The sequence below is a fragment of the Medicago sativa genome, chromosome 6, assembly GCF_051527215.1.
Source record: "Medicago sativa cultivar Bolivia chromosome 6, Bolivia_mono, whole genome shotgun sequence".
In the NCBI taxonomy this organism is placed as follows: Eukaryota; Viridiplantae; Streptophyta; class Magnoliopsida; order Fabales; family Fabaceae; genus Medicago; species Medicago sativa.
Window position 1 is genome coordinate 24,712,575 of NC_140754.1, and position 21,918 is coordinate 24,734,492.

Genomic DNA, 21,918 nt, shown 5'->3' on the forward strand with positions numbered 1-21,918 from the left:
AGCAACACTCTTGTGATTGCAATGTAGAGAGTAGAATCTGAAGCAATGCCTGCAAGAAAAACAATGGTGTTTTATAGTCGTGTCGTTGAATCTTATTGGGAATTGCATTATGGTTTTACAGTGGATGTGTATTTATAAAGGGTTAAATAAGTTTTTCGTCCACAAAAAAAAAAAACTTAAATTCCGTTTATCGTACTCATAAAAAAAGTGGCATGTTTGCATCCATACAAAGTTTTCCAGCATGCAGTTTTAGTTCCTGCCAAATTCAAATTAGCTTAATTATCCTTAAACTTTTCAATTTATTTTGAAATTTTTGTATTTTAAAAAATTCATATTTGATACATTCCATGTTAAAAAATTATAATTTTTTCGTAAAAGGTATTTTTATAATATTCTAAACATGCTTAGGAAAAATCATTTAAAAATTTAAAATTTCAAGAAAAATTAAACAAATTTGAAGTTAGTGGAGACTAAATCTTTGTTATGAAAAATTGCAAAGGGAGATAGCATGGCACTTTTTTTTAGTACTACAAATGAAATTCAGTAATTGTTTAAGGACATATACTTATTTAACCCTTTTAAAAATTAAATGGTTCGAAACTATTACAATGAAGTCAAAAATTATGATTTTCAATTTCATTTAAAGTGGGATATCTATCAAGAAACATTCACAAATCTAAGTTACATGCACTCAAAATAGCTTGAAGTTGTGCAATCAAAACATATTTGGTTGTCTGATTAAGATTAGACGGTCTAGATTTGAAACAGTTTAAATAAAGAAAAATATTCTTTAAATATGAATTGTCCGATCTTAATTGGATGACTAGATCTACACTGAAATTGCACAAGAGATCGATGCTACCATTTGGATCCAATAAACTTTTCAAAACATTCGGATCCAATAAACTTTTCAAAACTGCTGAAGTTAGGAAATTAAAGTAGATCTGGACTTCGCATTAAGATTAGATGGTCTATATTTAAAGCAGATTAAATAAAGAAAAATCATGCTTTAAATCTGAATTGTCTTATCATAATCAGATGTCCCGATTTGCTTTGGAATTGCACAAGAGATCGATGCTAGCATTTGGATCTAGTAAACTTTTCAAAACTGCTTGAAGTCATACAATCAAAGTAGATCTGGCCTTTTGATTAAGATTAGATGGTCTTGATTCAAAGTGGTTTAAATAAAGAAAATCATGCGTTGGATTTGAATTATCCAATCTTAATCAGATGTCCAGATCTGCTTGGGAATTGCACAAGAGATTGATGCTAATATCTATGTGTAACTACATCCGTAGTGATCCGTTGACGATCCAAACATATAGACCTAGATTTCATTAATTGGGAATATTTGGATTGTAAAGCTCTATTAAAATTCAATTATATCGGTGTAAACATAATGAATTAAATAAAGATTTTGTTGTGCATACCTAAAGTATGATATTATTCGCACAAGTAGCGTTGGAGGTGATGATTTGGACAAGGCAGTCGATGCGTCATACAATGCAAAAGCTTGTTAAGATATGGCCGATGGAAGACTGTAGAGGAGTTAAAACGAATAACATTAGGGTTGGTAGTTGAGAGTGATGCCGAACAACATGAGCGGTGGCCGAAGAAGGATGGATGATCGAGTTGAATTTAAGTGGGGTGGGAAGGGTTTAGGGTGAGCGGCGTGGAAAGGCGTATGGGATGAGGTAGGGTGACAAAGGGATCTAGGGTTTGAAGAAAAATATGACAGGGGTCTAGGATTATGCAAGTTATGACAACATATAAATGAGACGTAAACGGTAAAAAATCGAGTGATTGTATATGTATATATATTTTTGTTTACTTTTCTATCAAATAACTCCTCAAATGTAATTTTTTTTGTGGGGTTGCATAATATTAAATTATGGAATCTGATAGCAAAATAAGAAATCAATTAAAAAAAAAAGAAACATATAGAAGAAAATTACAACGAAATTTATAGCTCTGTAGATCAATATTATAATAATTTTAACCCATTTGGGTTGGTATGTTGTTGTTAGTTTGAGACCTTGAAGAGTGATCCTCTCAAGGTCTTAGGTTCGATTTCCCATGATGGTAATTTCATGGACTGGTCTATATAAAGTTTTCTTCCGGCTTAAAATGAGGCTCCCCACAGATGGACGGTGGGATTGAACCCCTTAAATTACTTCGTCCATAAGCTGGATACCCTTTTTCTTTTATTTTCTTAAAAGGAAAATAGTTTATGCAAAGGGGTACAACAAGCTATCCGACCCAACCAAGTAGGGCTAAAATTCGAATTAAATTTGGAATTTAAATTTGGTGTCCAACCCCCAACCATATGCCATCTACTGACCTTTTGGATGAGTTGCATTTTTTATTTTTATATTTTTTAAAAAATTATTGAAATTATTTAGAAATTTACATAATTCCCCATCATTTGAATTTTCACTAAACAAAACTTAAATGAAAACAAAAATAAACTAAACCTGCGTAATTAAATTTAGTTGTGATACAAATAATCTAGAATTTATAAGTGGAAGTGCAAATAAACGTCCTCGTGAGCTTAGCTCAGTTGGTTGGACAATGCATAAAATATGCAAGGTCCGGGGTTCAAACTTAATTTTAGGTAACACTTTTGTTCTTTATTTTTTTTCCCCAATTCAATTCTCTATTTTATAAAATGTCAACATCATTATCAATTTTTAATAAAAAAATCCAAAATCAATAAAATTCATCAAAAATCCATAAAATTCATTACAAAACTCATAACTTCATAAAAAAAAGAGCATAATTGTTTCACTTGAAGGGAATGGAAAAATGTATTAAGAATTTCATATGCAGTGGGGACATCTAAAAGAGAAAACTTGTAATTGTTTCTTGGAAAAACTATGTAACCCTTATAAGGAGGGATGGTTAGGTTTAAGATCTCTAATTAGCTTGAATGAAGCTTTTAATCTGAAATTATGCTGAAATATGTTGCATTTTGATGAAGTTTGGGCACTAATTCTCAAAAGCATCGCTATTAAGAATAAAGAAGAAATCAATCATCAAATTTTCTCATCCATATGGAGCAGCATTAAGTCAGAATACATGGTGATTGTGGAAAACTTAAACTGGCTGGTTGGAAATGGCTGCTAGAAACCTTGAATATCAATATCAATGAGGCAAAAACTTTCCCAAATCTGTTAGTGATTTCATTCTTAATTTCCATTGGAATTTCCCTAAGAATTTAATTATTCTATTCCACGCTTTGAGGTTACTTGTCAGACAAGTAACTATCCATGTTAAAGACTTCCTAGCATGAAGACACACTACATATTTAAAACTCAATAAATACAAACTATGAAACAAATCAGATGGCTGAGATCATCCTGCAGGGAATCCTACATGCTAATATTCCTTTTCATTTCGTTCATTTCATCCAGTGTCTATCAAAATACTAGACAAAGATTATTTACATTTGGGAAAATGTTCAAACTTCCAAATGAAATAAGCACGATTTAACCCTTTTTCTTGTACAACTTGCCACCTTCATTTTTATCAACTAAGATAGAAAGGATGCAAATAATGAAGTTGCAAAATCGGCAAATCCAACATTATGTGATGAAATCGGCAAATCCAACATTATGTGATGATACAGTCATTAAAAACATCAGTTAGTAAAAATGATTTGAAAACATAGACCAATAAAATGCACGCTGCTTCATTTCGCAACTCGAGCAAAGTAAATGAAAAAATGATTTGAATTAGTATTTGATGAGCATTTGTATTTGCAGCTAATCGCCAGTTTTTCTGTATTCAGGTTTCAGCTCATAGGTGCCTTGATTAGTTCCTTTGTTATTGTAAACACAAAGATCTTTCAGTATATCTTTCAGAAATTGCTGCACAGAAAAGTATAATCCGTTAGATGTAACACATTACTAGTTAAACACAGGCACAGCTGAATATATACAAACAAATGTTCAATAACCAAGTATGTAATACAGTAAGGTATATACATATATGTATAAACTATAATAGCCATCATCATATCATACTAGTTGAAAATCTCCCAAAAATTCTCTGAATGATAGATTGCATAAATATAATCAAATAGGTCTATGAGCGTTAACCATAGATTCATGTTTACGTATACTTGAAGCAATTGGAGTCTATGAAGCACTAACACAGACATAGATACCGAAATGTTGACACCAACAATAATTTGAGAAAATGAAAGTGATTTATGTAACAACGATATTTTTTAGAGTCATGCCGGTGACGGACACCGAACACACCTTTGATCTGAAGTGTCGATGCTACATAGATTAAAATTCATTTTGTAATTTAAATGCTCAATGACCACATAATTAAACTAAAGCTGGATTTTGAGAGAAAGATATTAGTCAACGCAGTAGAAGCACTTACTTCAGGTTGGTCAGTTTCTTGTATGAGGTTTCTCAAACTCCAATTTTGCTTTTCTTCAAATTTCTTAAACAGAGACTCTTCTACTTCTCCACGGTTTCCTCTTGTTCTCTTCGTATCTGTTCCTCGCCCTTGAGGTTTCTTCTTATTATCCTAATGCAATAAATCTACTTCTTTTACATCTCAAGCATAAAAAAAGATAACATAATTAAGCTATTTATTGTCTTTTTATCTCATTATCAAAGTTTAAAATTGTTATCCGCAACCACAATTGCAACCGCAATATAAAGGTTTTAGAGATCTCCGCAAGGAAATCGCTGCAATTGCGGCCATATTTGCGTGCATTTTGTCGCAATATCAAAGTTCACAGAGGAACAACAACTGCAGCCAAAATTTAGAAGCATGCTCATTATTAAACTGAAAACAATGATATGATGGTAAGTTATAAAACTGCTCAAGAGAAGCACATGATGATGCCAAAAGAAGGAAAGTTTCTTTTGGCATGCAAATGCAATCATCGAGACAGAAATCAGTCACAATAGGAAGACGAAGAAGAATAAGGAATTTATTTACCTTAGTAGGTCCAGAAGAAACTGAAAAAGTGATCCCTGGCATTGGTCTCATATGAGCTCCATTATCATTGCCAATAACCTGAAAATAGAGTTCAGGTGAAGTCAAAGGTAAATAAAATGTTAGCCAAAATCATTGGATCAAATCATATAAAGAGAATGAAAGCCATCCGAAAACCTGTATCTGTCTGTTTTTGACCATGTACTTTTTTGTCCTTTCACGACAAAGTTTCCCGTAGACTTCAAGGTTTTGATCATGTGGCTTCATGTCAAACTTGTTCACTATTTTCCCCTCCACAGATACCTTTCCTACAATATGCCAAATATCTTAGCGGCTTCATTTACGTTTTTCTTAATTAGAGACTTCCTATCCAGTTATATCCCTATTATGGTTTACTATGTAAAAATCAAAGATCAAATATCATTAAAAAAAACAATAAAATATGAAAGGAACACAGAAATAAATCGATAAAATAAAAAGGATAGCTTCTTGTATAGTAAAGTAAGTCTATCTACAATAGACCCTTAAAGGATTCGACCCTTCCCTTGACTTTGTGGTGAAGAGAGGTTCACAACTCCAGGATGCTGATAGGAAACTTGTTCAATAATTTTAGGTTATGTGTTAATGAGCTTGAGTTAAGGTTGAATTGATCGAGAGTATCCGAGTTTGACTTTGGACCGAAACAATATTTTGTCACACTTTACTTATCTTCCGACTTAACTCCAAATTACCAAGGCCATTTCCCCTAACAACTGGGGGGTTAAGACCGAAATGAAAAACAGTTAGCGTATACTGTACATTGTACATAAATAACAGGAAGGAATGAGACGGGAGCTAGCTAGTCATCTGGGATAGTACATTGTCAGAACTGGTATAACATAATTAATAAAAACTACATAAATAATTCTTTTATTGATGAATTACAAGGAACACTGCCATAGAACTATTGAACAAAACATTAAAACAGAGAGTCCTCTGTTTCATTTAGAATAATAAAATAACTTTTGCTCACATTCAATCTGTCCTTTTCATCTTAAACTCTAAACTCAGAATCTCTCATTTGTTTGGATCGTTGATTGTTGAAGTCTGATATTATCAATTCATATAAAACAAAATTCACCACATGTAATAATTGAAAAGAAGGAAAATATATTGAGGTAAGTACCTTGCGTTGAGTCGGAAAAGACAGACATAGGAACGAAGGCTGTGGACATATCCATATCAAAGCATCTTGGTGCATCTCCAACTTGATTTCCACCCAACTCCATTGTAAACTGCCCAGTAATTTAGCTCATAAGAGGAGTGCTAATACACACAGAAACACACACATTTCAACACAATATCTTTTTTCGATTAAGACCCTGTTTGGATAAACAACTTATTTGATGCTCATAGAAAAAACGCTTATCATGATGAACACTTAAGTATAAGTGATGCTCATAGCAAAAACGCTTATCATGATGAACACTTAAGTATAAGCTATTTCTAAAGCAAAAGATAAAATAAAGTCAAATTGTTTTCGTATAAGCTATACGTTTTTCATAAGTTATCTCAAAGAACTTATGAAACTAAGTTGTTTTCATGAGTTATCCAAAACAGTCTCTCAAACCTTATGCTAGTATATAAACCTCAGTTTGTAGCTCAGTGACATTTGGTCTGTTGGGGTGTGGGTTTGAACCCTCAATATATATGTGTATGTATAATTCTCGCCACCAAACTATTATTTTCATGGGATAGCCTAGTGGCTAAACTCACACACTATATAAGTGTGGAGAAGTAAGGAATTTAGGGTTCGAACCCAACCTCTGCGTAATAATGTTCATGTAGCTACAGGCTACAGGACAATGCTGACATTATTCTTAACCCTAAAAATTAACAATTTTGATATGATATGATATATTATGAAACACCCTTTTGATATTAAAAGGGAACAAGTGATGAATCATGAATGTAACAATACAAGAAAAAACACGTGCATGCATGAAAATTGAAAACAACGACGACGATGACGATGAAGAAAATGCGAACCTCGGGATGAGAATCCTTGAGAGGATCAATGGAGACGACGACCTTAGCAACAGGAAGAGAAGAGTCAGACGATTGTTGACCCCGTAAAGATTGAGCCACAACCGGCGGACATTTCATCAACCAAACCGGTGCATCTGCCTTTGAAGTGTCGACGTAACCACCGACACGTCCACCACCACCACCACCGCCGCCGTTGTTGTTCTTCTCTTTGGTTCCGCCGTATTCGTCCACATGTTCCTCTTTTATCATTGTCGCAAAATTCGTTCTTGTTTGTTCTTCTCGTTACTGTAATATTCAGAAAAGATGCTAAGCCTTCAGTCCCTCGGGTATTTTTATATAGGGAAAAGGACAAATTAGTCCTTCACCGAATCGTTATTTTTGTCCGACGCAGAGCAAAAATAACGATTCAGACTCGGTTGAGTTTATTTTTCGTCATGACTAAATTAGATTTAAGGATAATTGTGACGGACCAAATTAGGTTTTTATTTTTATTTTTATTTATATTATATTAATACTTTGAAAATTGAGTTACTCTGTGAGACTTTGAATCGTGTTTTTTTTTTTTGTTAACTATGTGATTACTAGGAACTTTTTTTTTTAAAGGAATGTGATTACTAGGGATTTGGGTATTGCTTTGACTAATATCTTTCTTTCAAAATCCAGCTTCAGTTTTATTATGTAGTCATTGAACAATTAAATTACAAAATAAATTTTAATCTATATAGCACCAACACTTCTAGATTAAAGATGTGTTCGGTGTCTGATAGTAATATGACTCTAACAAATATGTTCTGTTACATCTATTAATTTCATTTTTTCAAATTATTGTTGGTGTCAACATAGCAATATTTGTGTTTGTGTCGATGCTTCATTGATTCTAATTGCTTTAAGTAGATGTAGACATGAATATATCTTTAATGTTTATAGACTCATTTAATTATATTTTTCCAATTGAACTATTATATACAAAATGGGTCTATCCTTCGGAGAAATTTTGGGTGATTTTAAACTATTATGATATTGATTATGCCTATATTGTATACATGATAATGGGTGGTGGTGCAAACTCGTCGCAACCGAACGTTGCTCATTCGTCAAAAAATGGGTTTGGAATTAACTGGGTTTGAAGAAAGAGGCAATATCAAAAAATATATCTTTCTCCATGGGATTTAAGCTCTCATAGCTAGGTTTGGAATTAACTCCAGCTATAATAAGCATGTGTCATGTGGGACCCACTCAAAAAAAATTTAAGAATCCAAAATAAGGAGCAATGTATTGGAGATGCTCTTAGCCTTATTGCATGTGAGACAAATGGAAGTTGCATGTGCTTAAAGTGACGAGTAACATTAAGGATTGTTGCATGCAATACACTTGTCTTCTTGCATATGCATGTAACCATTTTGGCAGTCTTTCACCTATAAATAAGGTTCATGTCAATGTATTCAACCACCATTCAAGTAGGACACTTGTTAAGGATTCAAAAACGGAAACAATTCACAAGTTTTAGATAGAAAAAGTTGCTTACCATTTCCAAAATAAAATTTCTATTTTCGACTTTTTAACAGTTCCCTTAAATCAAAGTTTGTGTTTACCATTAATAGAAAAATAATGCTTAGGGAAAAAAAACATTTCTTGATTAATTTTTTTTTTTTACTGTTCTTTGTTTTTATCCCTGTGTCTAGTTTCTTGTTTGGTTTGTTGTTACTGTTTGATTTTATCTAACAGCATTGTTATACAAGTAGGTCTTTATGAAATACTTACAAAATTGGGTGAGATTATTAATTGTGTAATAGAAACAAAATACCAAAATGTAATACTACACTTTTATCAGTCAAACATTGGAAATGATCAAATGAATAATACATGATCAAGGAGAACCAAAGGACAACAAAAACAAGGTCTTCAAAATCAAAACTAGGTTACATTTCAAGGATTTCTTTGAAAGCAAAAATGAGCCACCTTAAAAAAAAAACTATGTTTGACATAAGGATGTCTTCATCAAACAAGGTGGTTGGCTATCATCACTAACTCAAGACAACCTAAGAGTAGCATGTTATCTCCAAATGACCTTCAAGTAGGCTTCTTGGTCTTCTTCTTCGAAACATTTGCAACAGCATCGCATAATTCTTTTTTTCGTTTGTTGTTCAGGTTTTCATCGCCATCCATACTTTCTGAATTCTTGCTCTGGACTTCAAGAGCATCCCTGACAAAAAAGTTTAATCTCCACAAGGTAGACTCACTCTGCATAGAAAACCAATATACTCGTTAGCATATGGATTATATATCCATTATACAAACCGAAGTAATTCAACCCAAGGAACAACAATTCTATTTGTGTTACGACACTTTGAATGAATGAAATATATTCTAATGACCTGAGCATCGATGTCAAGATCCACCTCGTCAGCATTTGCTTGGAAGTTTGGATTAGTTTGGGCAACAATATCCAATGCTCTTCTAAGATCGTCAGGAGACAGTTTCGTGAGAGCAATTCCAAGATTTCTCTTTTCTTCAGTTGACATTTTTCTGCAACAAGTTTTCTCAAATTTAGCTTTGTGGGAGTGACGGTATTTTAGATGATGAGACAGGGGCACTGAGGAATGTACAAAATGAAGGGCAAAACTATTCGAAAAGTTAATTGTGTTTAGTGATTAGACTTTAAACCTAGTAAATATTAGTCAAGTATTAAGATTCAAGTAAAATATAACGTGTCTCCTAGAACAATAAAACATCCCTCTAAGAACAGAAAAATGTATAGGCAAAAATATATGATAGGTTTTTTATTAATAGGAAAGACATATGTAACTGCTAACCTGCATTTTTTAACAACCATCTCCCGGAGCTCTTCTAAATGTACATCAACTTCATCCAGCTGAAAAAATCAATAGATTTTTTATCAAATTCACATGGCCCCATATTGAACAGCTCAATGAAGTTGTAAATCCCTAATGAATACCTCATTACTCAAGTCTCTAGCCATTTTAGCATGAACTGCTTCTTGAGCAAATTGCATGGCTAACCGTGCTTCAGCTTCTTCCTCTTCTCGTCTAGTTTCCTACAATTCAATAACCCCAGATGATAACAAGTAAGTGCCAAGAGGTTGTTTTTAAGACAATATTTAAGAAATTTTGAACATGAAATAAGACCACAATATTGATCAATTTGTAATCAAATTCCATCCAACAGAACGAACAATTGGTCAAAGGAAACAAATAGTTGGAATTAAGTTACCTCTTCAGCAACTCTAGGCAGAAATTGCAACCATTTCTCCTCAAACTTTTCCAGTAAAGTTTTTGCCATCACATGAACATCACTTCTTTCGTCATTATATTTCATAGCATTTTTGAAAACCAACCTCACATCAGCATAAGCTTCCCGAACATGCTTATATCCAGTTCCGTCGTTAGCCTCTATTTGGTTCTTAATGGTATTGAAGTCCATGGGCTTGTCAATGATCTAGCATGCATCATATTACAACAGATCAGTCAAAAATCGAAAGATTCAGTCACTTAATGAAGGGCATGTTTTTTACACACAAAAAAAATTATTAGAGCTTTTAATTGCCTTTCAGTTTTATAAACAGAACAGCACAAAGAGACCGTAAGTGTCTATTAATTGAGTAATGATATTTTGACATCCATTTGATGACAACTTTGTTGACAACCTTGTTTTTCTCACTTCTTATTGGTCAAAAACAATGGAGAGAGAAAAAGGAAGAGAGAGAATAACAACATCATGTGAGTATGAGAGAAAAAGTTGTCCAAAAGTTGTCAAAAAGTGGTTGTCAAAATATCATTTCTCCTATTAATTAATCCAATACAAAAAATATATGCCAATTGTTTCAAAAAATTTACTTTCTTTCATTAGTATTTATTAGGAGAAGAGAGTGAGTTTCATGACAAGATAAAAATAGAAGAAAAGAGAAGCAAAGGTTCTTGTTGAGAGTCTCGCATTAGATGTGACATGGCCTAAAAAAGGTGGGCATCCTACAACTTAAAAGCCAGTTTTGTAATGATGAGTTGGGCCCAACCCAAATTCTAAGATGGTACAGGCCAAACCACTAGGCAGAATATGGCTGCCCAAAAGAAAAGACGGACATTATCGAATGGAAAAGTCATGAGCTATTTTGCATATTTCAAACTGATCCTGGTAGCAGGCATTGTCCACGAGGTTGTCTCAAGAAGTTTCTATCAATCCACATTGTTTTCTTCTATGTTCCGACCTAGAACTTACCATAAGGTCATTACTAATGTAAATGTAACATTGGAAAACTTGCATGCATATATCAACCATAACTCATAATAATCATGTAAGCTAATCAAATGCCTCAACGAAGTTCATTAACAATGCAAAGCCTAACATTGGAGAACTTGCATGCATATATGAACCATACCTCATAATAATCATTTAAGCCGAGGCCCTCTACATCCACTGGTTGCATAAAAGGCCAAGCCCATTTGTGTTGTGTCATCTGACAGAAAAAGAGCATTAGAGATTTAGTTTATAATTCAAAAACATACAGAGCTATTCACTATCGTAACCTCATCTGTCATATCTACAACTCGGACAACTTTCACCTAATGGGCTCAATCAATGTACAAAGGGTACATAAAAAAAATATTTAGATTTAAATCAGGAGGGAAAATGCAAGTAATCACAGCATGTGACGTGACGAAATGAAATATTAACAATATTTTATGATGATTGTTCTAGCGGCCGAAATTTTCTTAAATAGAAGTTCGTCGCGGATGAATGTTTTTTTAACAAATGATTCAAAATAGAAGCACAATAAAATTCAGTTATCCATCTTATCAGCCAAAAATACAGAACGAAATTGAAGTCAACAAGCACTTCATTTTGAATATTTATCACATAATTCCAAATGAGGGCAATCGCCAGCATCAGTGTGGAAAAAGAAAAAAAAAACTTGAAAGTTGGTTTGGTAATGAGGCTCTTGTTTACAGACGAACAAGATCCTTCATACAAACATTCAACTATTTGAGTATCCCCAATCAAAATTTAATGGAATCCCCTGAAGATATTTTATAATCCATTCAATAATACCTATGTCACTACTCCGACTTGTCCTATAGCAAGCTTCTCATTTTTCTGTGATCCATTTATCTATAACTGCTATACTTCTTTCAACAACAAAAAAAACTGCTATACTTGGTTCTAAACCCCTTTCATGAATATAAATAAGGCACTTGCAGCTATCTATATCTTTCAAATAATGAAAGTTATTAATACAAATAGCATTTTGAAAATATCAGGGTAAAAGGAATTGCCACTTCACAAAGTACTTATGCAAGGAATTGTCCATGCTACATAGTACATATCATTGTATTGTTATCTGCGCTAAAAGTTCTTACAAAGAACAGAAAGGGAAATAAAAACACAAAAAAAAAAAAAAAAAAAAAAAAATTTAAACGAAAAGAAAAAGATTAAAAGCTAGAACATGAAGGAAAGAGAAACAGTTTATAATCATAGACTGGTCATTGAAACTTCTATTATCATGAACAGAAATAGATGGTGCAAAACCAATTCAAAATTACATGACCATGTGTAAAAGGAACAAAGGTTATATATTACTCGAAATAAGCAAAACACATATTCAAACAAATAGACGATTAACACATTGGTAATGGTGCACACAGATGTCATATTTTCCACGACCAATGCACACCCCCACAAACAAAAACAATAAATGAAAAATAGCTACCTGGCGTAATATTGGGCCAAACTGGCGTATAAGATCTTGCATTCTTTTCTGAGCAGCCGCTTCTTTACGTGATGCATCCTGCTGTAGCTTCTTAATACTTGGAACATGTTTCTCCTTATCTTTGTCCTTCGAAGTTGAGTTACCTTTTGACGTGCCAGTATGCTTTTTATTCGTGCTGGAGAAAAAACTATCTATCTCATTCCCTTTCTGCTCAAGCTGCAGGAAAAGAAGCATATTACATATTTGAGATAACTTCTTGGGCTGTAAAATTAAAGAAGAGAAATCATAAACAGACACACAAACGAAGCAGCAATGATTGTCCATACAAAATAAAACAATCGTAAAAGCCTCTTAAAAGCTAAAACCACACAGACAAGTTGATATGATATATGTCCTTGCTGCTAGCAATAATTGCAAAATTTCAGTGAACAATCTTTTGCAATACGGCCAAATCTTTTACAGCTATAACATTGCACAGCACGCATATCTCAGCAAGTGTTCCGAACTTGAGCAGAATAAGCCAAATCAACAGGACAACAGGAATGCTTGTATTAGCTTTATGTTCCATTGCTGCTTAAGTAGTCATGTGTTGATCTTCTCAGATTTTCACTTAAGCAAGTGTCCAGAGAAGCTACAGGGACACGGTTCGTCAGACGAGCATGATTAGTCTCAAACGCATATCGCAATTTCAACAAGAACGGATCTATTCTGCTGGTTTCATGGACCTTGTTGTTGACAGCTGAGAGTGCTTCTTTAGGAACATCAGCAGTAGCAATGTCAGAGTATTCAGTCCATAGGCTTTGAAAACCAGATCTGTTATCCTCAATTAAGAGATTCCCTTGTGTTAAATTACCCAATTCCTACTCAAGCAGAAATCTCTTTGCGATATTGTCTTAATTGTAGTATACCTTTTTCAAAAAACTGCAAACAATAAATATGAAGACAAGAAGGCTACCGAGATCAAGAACCCACCAAGAGCAAGAAATCAAGTGCACAAAACGAATCCACAGGTTCATAGTTGAGACTCTGATAAAATGTCGAATATCAAAAGAGACTCTGATACTCTGTATGGCTCTATGTAGTCCTTTCCTTTCTTAAATAGAACGAAATTTACAGTTAAACCAACAAGACCTAGAGACCGGCATGCGATGTTATGGTTGTTCAAATTCCGCTACGCTATAGTGCTATAGCGCTGTTGCATTGCCTATTTGACAATACTTAAAACTAAATTGTATATATCAAAACTATATAACATCAACTAAGCCTTATCCCATTAAGTGTTAAATTCTACTACACTACAGCGCCGCTATAGCTTCGATTTGACAACACTAACAATATCATAAACGGCTATAAATAAACACGATAAACATGTGATAAAATCATAATTACATCCGGCAACAAACTCGCATAAGAATGTTGCAAAAGCAAAATCACAACATTACATCCAGCAACAAATCGACACAACACAGTTCCATGAACTCGTGTCATATGGCATTGATTGACTTATTTAAGCTTATCCCCCGGCATAACCACTTGCGAGACTGTTTGAAAAAACTTATGAAAACAACTAATTGCAAATTCATAACCTGTTTTCAGCTTATTACCATAAACTATCCAAGATAACCTATGAAAACAGTTTACAGCTTATCCGAAAACACTCTAGCTTTATTTTTTCTTTTGTTATAAAAATAGCTTATATATAATAAGGGTACAAATTAAGTTGTTTATCCTAATAGTATTTGAAACTATGAAACACTCACACAGACACCAAACACATGTGTCAGGTGTGGAATTGTATCAGCTGTGTTCCACACTAGACACGCATTCAATCAGAAGTGTTGGTGTTACATAGTCACGTACACGAAGCACATGTGTCGGTGTCGGTGTTGTGTCAGGTGTGGGACACTGAACACGCATTCAATCAGAAGTGTGGGTGTTACAAAATCACACATGTAATGTAAGACACGCGTGTCAGTGTGTGTTCCACACCGAATACGCTTTCAATCACAAATGTCAGTGTTACAAAGTCACAGACACCAGACACATGTGTCAGTGTTGTGTCAGGTGTGGGACAACGAACACGCATTCGATCAGACGTGTCGGTGTTACAGAGATAGTAGAATTGAGTAGTAATAAAGAAAACTTGCCTGATCAACTTTTGAAACTAACTCATCAACACGATGCTTGAAGTTGAAACTCTCCATTAACACGGCTGGAAGGGAAAGGCGGACCTACGAGTTTCTAAAACGTTTGTGACGGCGGATGTGTTGGGTTTAATGGAAGTTTCTCAACTTGTTCATTCTCTCTCTCATACACATTTTAGGTTGTAATTATTAACGACGATGATCAACGTTGAAATAAAAAAAATTGTTAGATAATTTCATGTTTATTCTGTTTTATTTTGGTTACTTTAACTTATAAATATTAGATATTTTGATATTTAATTTACAAAATTTAAACATTTTAGATTTTTTTTTGTCAAGTAGTCTTTAATTCACAAAATTTAAACATTTTAGTTTTTTTTGTCAAGTAGTCTAGTGGTTAAAGCTCGCACAATTTAATTGTGAAGAAGTAAAGTGTCCGGGGTTCGAACCCCGGCCCCTGCATATAAAATGCAACTGCATATAAAATGTAATATCCCTATCAACTGAGCTAAACTCATGGGATCATTTTAGTTCTTTCAATCAGAGATCAAAAAGAATTGATAATTGTAATTTAAAAGATCAAAATGTTAAATGTTTATATTATTATTTTTATTTTTTTTTGAAATAGTCTAAACGTTCGTAATTTAAAAGTCAAAAATATAACCCAAAAAAAACTTTATTAAATTTGTAAAATATTTGTAATCTAAAGGACAAAAATGAAATGTAACGAATTTGAGAGATCCAAATGAAATTTAAAAATAATTTAACGGGACAAGTGCAATTTTGCCTTTCTTTTAATAAGAGAACAAAATTAAAAAAAAAAAAAAAAGACTAAGGAATAATCTGGAGATACTACTTTCCATTACATCAAAGTAAAGCTTGAGGGTTAAAGAAGAACAGGGAGATTGAAGAATCGTCAAAGAGAAAGAATCATGGTGACCCAAGTTGGTAAGAAAATCTACGCAAACGTTGACATTCCAGTAAATATGCTTCATCGAGAAGAATATCAGGTGAATAAAAGGAGCTAAAGAGCCGCAATATAAGTTGAAGTGCTCTGAACAATCTGAATAACAGATTGAGAATCACATTCCACAAGAAGAGCAATAATATCATGATCATGTGCGAGCTTAAAAACCAAGAAACGACCTCCAAATTAATGTTTAGCGAAAATACCAATAGAGGTTTCAATATTACAAGGAAATCCTCTTATGAAATTGTCAAACAGATATCAAATTAAACAAATGCAAGGCATGGAACACTACGAGATGTGTTTTGCATAATAAGATGAACCATATTATTTATGGATTCAAGAAGACTGCTATCAATAATAGCTTTACTCTAAAAAAAAAAATAAGATTGTTTATGTCGTTCAACAAATTCCAAACTATATCAGCAAAGAAAATAATTTATCTAGCTAGTTATAGAAACATTGTATCATTTAAGGAGAGATTCCAATGTAACTAATCATAGAGACGTAGGCTAAAGAATTTAGCTCAATGCTCCTCTTTAATAAGTTTCTAAAATTCTAAATAAACATGAAATAGATGATTTAGGCCATGCAATCACTCAATACATTATAAAATTAGGGGGAGAAGAACAAGGTAATAACGAATTTTTTCTTGGTTATCATATACATAATTTCTTGATCATGTGATGTATGTTGAGGATTTGGGAGATTTTTCCCTGCATAGTATCAAGATAGCATTTGGATACATGAGATAATATTTCACCATATGTACATTTTGCCTAGACCTGAAGGAGATCCACCAAGGCCACTTGTATAGGAGGCCATTAATGAGATTATTGTTGAAGAGCAGGGGGACATGACCTCATTGTTAAGGATGATGGTCGGTGGCCAAGTAAAGCGGGGCAACGGGAGGATGATACCTAGTAGTCGTGTTTATGTGTTGTTTCGTTAGGATATTATGTTTTTAAATTATGTTTTTTGGATATTGGTTACTTGATGTTATAATAGTAGGCTTCCATTATATTTGTGCTTATAAATTTGTTTTGATTCATGTTACAAGCAATCTGTTAATTTGTAAAAAAAAAAAGTGTTAACTTATGAATACAAGCAATGTTTGTGCTGATACATTTCTAGTTATATAATCTAAACATGTTTTTACGAGTTCAAATTATATATCTTAATTGTGTCAACTTATGAACTACAATTGGTCTTTGAAACTAATCTGATGTGGTTTGACAAAGTTCAAATTATATAATCTGAATTATTAACATTTTTTATTATATATTTTGAAGCGTATTGAAAAGAACTAGGACAATTTGTAGATGTTTTCTAACTTTTTAGGAGTTTCATATTATATAATCAAATAGTCGTAAAAATAATTTGGATTATATAAACAAGACGGGGTAAAATGGAAAAATTGGAAGGCGAGCGAGAAGCTGGTAGGTGGAAAAAGAAAATCTCTCCAAAATATTAGCAGAATTTTTAGACACTTCTAGCAATTAATGAAGAATGTCACTGTGATAGCTAAAACCCAAACATAAATTAACAGAAGATCTAAATTTTCCTCCATTATAGCTCTAATTGTCTGGCACAGTCTTTGTTACTATTTGTTTCCATTTTCTACTATCACATAATTTTGTGTCACAGTTTCTACAAACCACTATTTCCAAATATGGTAAAGAGTCTTAAATATGACCAGGACCGTCCCAATAAAACTGGAGGCTCGGCTCTCGTAGTAAAAATAGGCCCCTAATAAAAAAACGCACAATTTTTTTAAAAGATTAATCTTCTACTACCTCCGTCCCTAATTATAGGGCCCTTTTGAAAAAATAACGGGAATTAAGATAGTGGATATTTGTATTAAATATGTTTGTAATTACTATTGTTTTTACAATTTTATCCTTTAAGAGAGAGGGTTGGTTTATGTTTTCAACATGTTATTTATTGCTGATGGAAGAAAAATATGTATAATAAATAGGGACATGTATGTAAAGAAATAATTAATGTAGTTGGAAATAGCAAAGGGGTCTTATAAAAAGGGACAAAAAAAAATTTCAAAAGGGTCTTATAATTAGGGACGGAGGTAGTATTTAAATTGAAAATAACACTCGTATAATGGTTATTAGCCACCGAAATTAAAATTAGCAATTATTTTTACTAAAGACGTGCTTGTTAATGGAAATAGATGATAAAAAATTCAAGATATATAGTAGTTTTCTACATTTATAGATAACTCTGAAATGCATTTTAAATTGTAATGGCCTAGTAGTTGTGAATGTAACCGAGACTTTTATATTTGGTTCAAATTCACACAAATGCTCGGGTTGAACCTCAAGACCGATGACTCAAATGCATTTTATTTTACTACTAAACTATTCCAAGATATCTATTGATTTTTTATATTTTATTTTATATACCTAACACTTTTGAGTGCTATATTAATTTTCTTTTTTGAGGCTCCTAAGATTCAGAGGCCCGGCACCGTAGCTCACCTTGCACATGCCAAGGGCCGGGCCTGAATATGACCACTTAGTTTTGTGCCAGAGTTTCTGTCAATTAAGACCTCTAAAAGTGTCGCATTGCATCCTTCTTTCTTTCATTCTCTCAAACCACACAACATAACATCACAGAGAAAAAAGGAAGAATTACAATGTTGTCCTTAACAACATCATCAACATTGCCTCTCAAATCTCACATATCTCAATCATAGGATCAATTTCTTCATTCCTCTTACATGGTGCGTGTAATGTTATTATACTAGTAGTTTAAGTTTCAATTATTTACTTTATTTTATTTGTTATGATAAGGTTTAGTATTAGAGATGATACTCGATTCACAAAGAAACAAAATTATGATTTTTAATCATAGAGGGTCAAAAGTACATTTAATTGATAAGCCAACGTAAATTGCAGAAACTTCAATCGAGATCCACCAAAGATTGGATCGTCTTTCAAAACCAGGACCTGGACCAGCTTGAAGCTGTTGGATATCCATTGCAACTCGCAGTACACACACATAGGGGTGTACATGGATCAGTTTGGGTTGGGTTTGTCCTAACCCAAAACCTAAACTATATAGGGTACTTCAGTTTGGATGAGGTAAAATAACCACTTGTTATACCATTGGATGAGTTTGGGAAAACCCGCTAATTTTTGGGTTGGGTTGGATTGGGTAATGGGTTACCCAACTTATTTTTCTATTTCTTTAATATTAATGATTAAATGACAAGTACTCGTAATTTTTCTTAAATATTACTCTACTTTTTAATTTTCTTAAAAAATATTGGTTATCTTATTTTTACGATAATTTTATGCATCATAGAATAATAAATTATAATATCAAATAATAAACTTCATCATAAAATACTTGCAACAAACTAAAATTCCATGACATAAAATTGCATTAGTATTAAAATAATCAAAAAGAGCAACATCTCGATTTGTAACTCTAGCATGTTTTGATTTTCATTATATAAGGTACAATATGTATGTTTTGGAAATATTAATTGGTTTATGACCATAATCTTTAGGATTTTTCTTCTACCCTATGAAAATAAAGATAAAAAAATTGATATTATTGGCTAAGTGGGTTTTTTGGGTTTGGGTATAGTTTTACCCAAAACCCATTTATTTTTATGGGTTTTCCATTTTTAAAAATCATACTCACCCAATTACCCGGCCCAACCTATTTTTTTAAGTGGTTTGACCGGGTTTTCTGGGTTGACCAAACCCATGTACACCCTTGCACACACAATAAATGAAAAAATTAATAAATTTATTAATACTCAAAAGGAACAAAATTTAAAAATAATAAATATTTCATTAAAGATAAAGAACGTAGAAGAAAATAAAAATATTTTCTTGGAAGTGAGATAATTTTTTTTAATAAGAGAGTAATAGTTATTGCATTTGAAAAAGTTTCTTTTATTTTGTGTTCGTTTGCAAAAAGAAGAAAGCAATGGAAAAAATACAAAGATATAGATGAATAGTAATCAAATACCAATAATTAACATTATTGACGCTCCTTTCCAATTTTAAAGTAATAATAATTAATATAGTATATAATTTGTACATAAAGTAACATAAAACTAAAACAAAATATGCGATTATTTAACGAAAAAATCAAGTATTGTACATATTGTAGATATATAGTACATAAATGTGATAAAAGTTAAAATTTGTAATCACTACGTATTTATAATATATATATATATATATATATATATATATATAATATTAATTCTTAGATGACATGCATGACTCATAGTTATGTTTATTACATGAAAAGTGAACAACATATATGTATTTTTTGCAAGATATATTTGCGGTTTTTATGCTTGGTTTGTGTTATTATTTGTGATTGAAATGCATGACTCCAAAAGTCATGTTTAATTCATGAGAATTGGAGAAAATCAATTATGTGTGATTCATCTATTATTCAAAACAGAATTTTTAATTTAAAATTGATGATATATGAATTGTGGCATTTTATCTTTTATCTAATTAATCAATCATGTAATCACCAAAATTCGGTAGTTTTATAAAAGGTTTCATTATGTTAATCGATCAGAGAAAGTTGTGACTCAATTCACAACAACATTAAATAGTGTAATAGATATTGGCTAATATCGTAGCTTAATTTAAATATTTTTTAGGTCATCCCATAACAACAAATAATATATTTAGTTTCCCTTTTAAAGGGAATAATATATTTAGTTGTTTATTGAGGCTGAAGTTTGATTAGTTTTGAGAAAAGAAAATAGTTGGTGGTGATCGTGTATATTGTTTGTTATGATTATTCTTAGGTTTATTTATTTATTTTTTTGAAAGTACTCTTAGGTTTATTTGTCTAGTATGCAATGAAGTGTATTTTTTTTTATTTTGATAGGATGTACATATAACTCTACTATGGCTATTGATAAAAACAATTCTATCGTGAAGTAAAAACATTGATCTACACAAACTTTGTTCGAGTACCAATTCCTTTTAATATTTTGATTATGTAAAGAATGGTTGTTGGAGAGATAGTTTATGATTGACAATTATAATATTAAAAACGTCTTAAGATTATGGTTCATTGTAATGATAGAATTTGTAACTCTGATTCCTCTTGTATGTCATGAAAATCAAACTTTTAAAGATGAGCTATGAAAGGGATTTTCCAAAATATGTTTGGAAGGTTGAAATGACACAAAGTGTTGCTTAGAATAACAATTGTGTCTGCCTGAAACGTTGCAAACTTGCTAACCAGCAAGCTAGCATGTTGCTTTTGTCTTTTGATGAGAGTTGATTCTCTACAGTGACTGCAGAGTGAAGTGGAATATGAACCGCTCATTTGATTTTTCTAGACACACTAAAAAATTATTAAAAAAATAATTGAATGATTGATATGGTCACCGAACCAAGTCCACTGGAAAATCACGGGAGAGAATCTTGATTCGTCTTTTGATGGACGTGATGTTTAGTTGAAGCGTTCTCGTTTACATTGCAGAAATTATTTTCATTAGTTATATCCCTTTTTCAAGTGTCATTATTTTGCAAGAAATTAATTCTAAATCATTTTTTCTCTAGTGTATGATAGTAAATTATAGAACTTTATTCAGAGTACTATCATTGATTGATACATTTGGTTTAAATATGCAAGTCACGTCAACGATTCCAAACTATTTTCAAGGGGATTCACCCATATGCCCATTTGGATCTGGTTGACATAAAGTTGGTGAATATGAGTTCCAGACAACTGCATAATTAAAAACTTTAACATGAAAAACCAGTGAGGTGAAACTAGTGTAGTAAGACAACACAAGCAACTTGCAAACTTATAAAACAATAATCCCACCAATAACGAAGGTAAAATCCAAAAGCTAACAAAGTTATCCCAAACAAAAATTAAAAAGACGAAGTCTATTACGAAAAAAGTCAATTTTTTTTTATAATTTAAAAAAAAAAAGTCATCTTTATTTAATAAAAGAAGGAATGACATTCCACTAAGCAAAGACTCAATCGAAAAATATAGTCAACAAGTTTATTCGTGCAATGATTTCCTTCGTGATAGATATAAGACACAACAAAAGAGAAATTAATATTTAAATTATA

At 32.3% G+C, this 21,918-nt stretch overlaps 2 protein-coding genes across 2 annotated transcripts; both read right to left on the reverse strand.

Annotated features, from left to right (window-relative positions):
- Window positions 1-3,345: 3,345 nt before the first annotated feature.
- Window positions 3,346-7,281, reverse strand: LOC146914107 (uncharacterized). The gene is made up of 6 exons (XM_085717021.1): window positions 6,991-7,281; window positions 6,128-6,236; window positions 5,140-5,270; window positions 4,966-5,043; window positions 4,396-4,545; window positions 3,346-3,869 (listed from the first exon to the last, which is right to left on the reverse strand). The coding sequence occupies exons 1-6, from the start codon at window positions 7,237-7,239 to the stop codon at window positions 3,765-3,767; spliced, it is 822 nt and encodes a 273-aa protein (XP_085573147.1). The 5' UTR covers window positions 7,240-7,281; the 3' UTR covers window positions 3,346-3,764.
- Window positions 7,282-8,760: 1,479 nt separating this feature from the next.
- On the reverse strand, window positions 8,761-15,013 carry GTE6 (general transcription factor group E6). Its single transcript, XM_085717022.1, has 8 exons — window positions 14,860-15,013; window positions 12,713-12,928; window positions 11,384-11,461; window positions 10,222-10,446; window positions 9,947-10,045; window positions 9,804-9,862; window positions 9,366-9,516; window positions 8,761-9,231 (listed from the first exon to the last, which is right to left on the reverse strand). Exons 1-8 carry the CDS (start codon window positions 14,914-14,916, stop codon window positions 9,061-9,063), a joined length of 1,056 nt encoding a protein of 351 aa, XP_085573148.1. The 5' UTR covers window positions 14,917-15,013; the 3' UTR covers window positions 8,761-9,060.
- Between the last annotated feature and the right edge of the window lie 6,905 nt (window positions 15,014-21,918).

Excerpts from the sequence above, each read along its gene's own strand:
- LOC146914107 (XM_085717021.1), bottom strand. The coding sequence starts at position 7,239 with ATGATAAAAGAGGAACATGTGGACGAATACGGCGGAACCAAAGAGAAG. Across the intron at positions 6,237-6,990 it reads TCAAGGATTCTCATCCCGAG|TTTACAATGGAGTTGGGTGG; the intron begins GTTCGCATTTTC and ends ATTACTGGGCAG. Across the intron at positions 3,870-4,395 it reads AAGAAACTGACCAACCTGAA|CAATTTCTGAAAGATATACT; the intron begins GTAAGTGCTTCT and ends TTTTCTGTGCAG.
- GTE6 (XM_085717022.1), bottom strand. The coding sequence starts at position 14,916 with ATGGAGAGTTTCAACTTCAAGCATCGTGTTGATGAGTTAGTTTCAAAA. Across the intron at positions 12,929-14,859 it reads TAGTTTCAAAAGTTGATCAG|CTTGAGCAGAAAGGGAATGA; the intron begins GCAAGTTTTCTT and ends CTTTTCCTGCAG. Across the intron at positions 11,462-12,712 it reads TTGGCCCAATATTACGCCAG|ATGACACAACACAAATGGGC; the intron begins GTAGCTATTTTT and ends TTTTTCTGTCAG.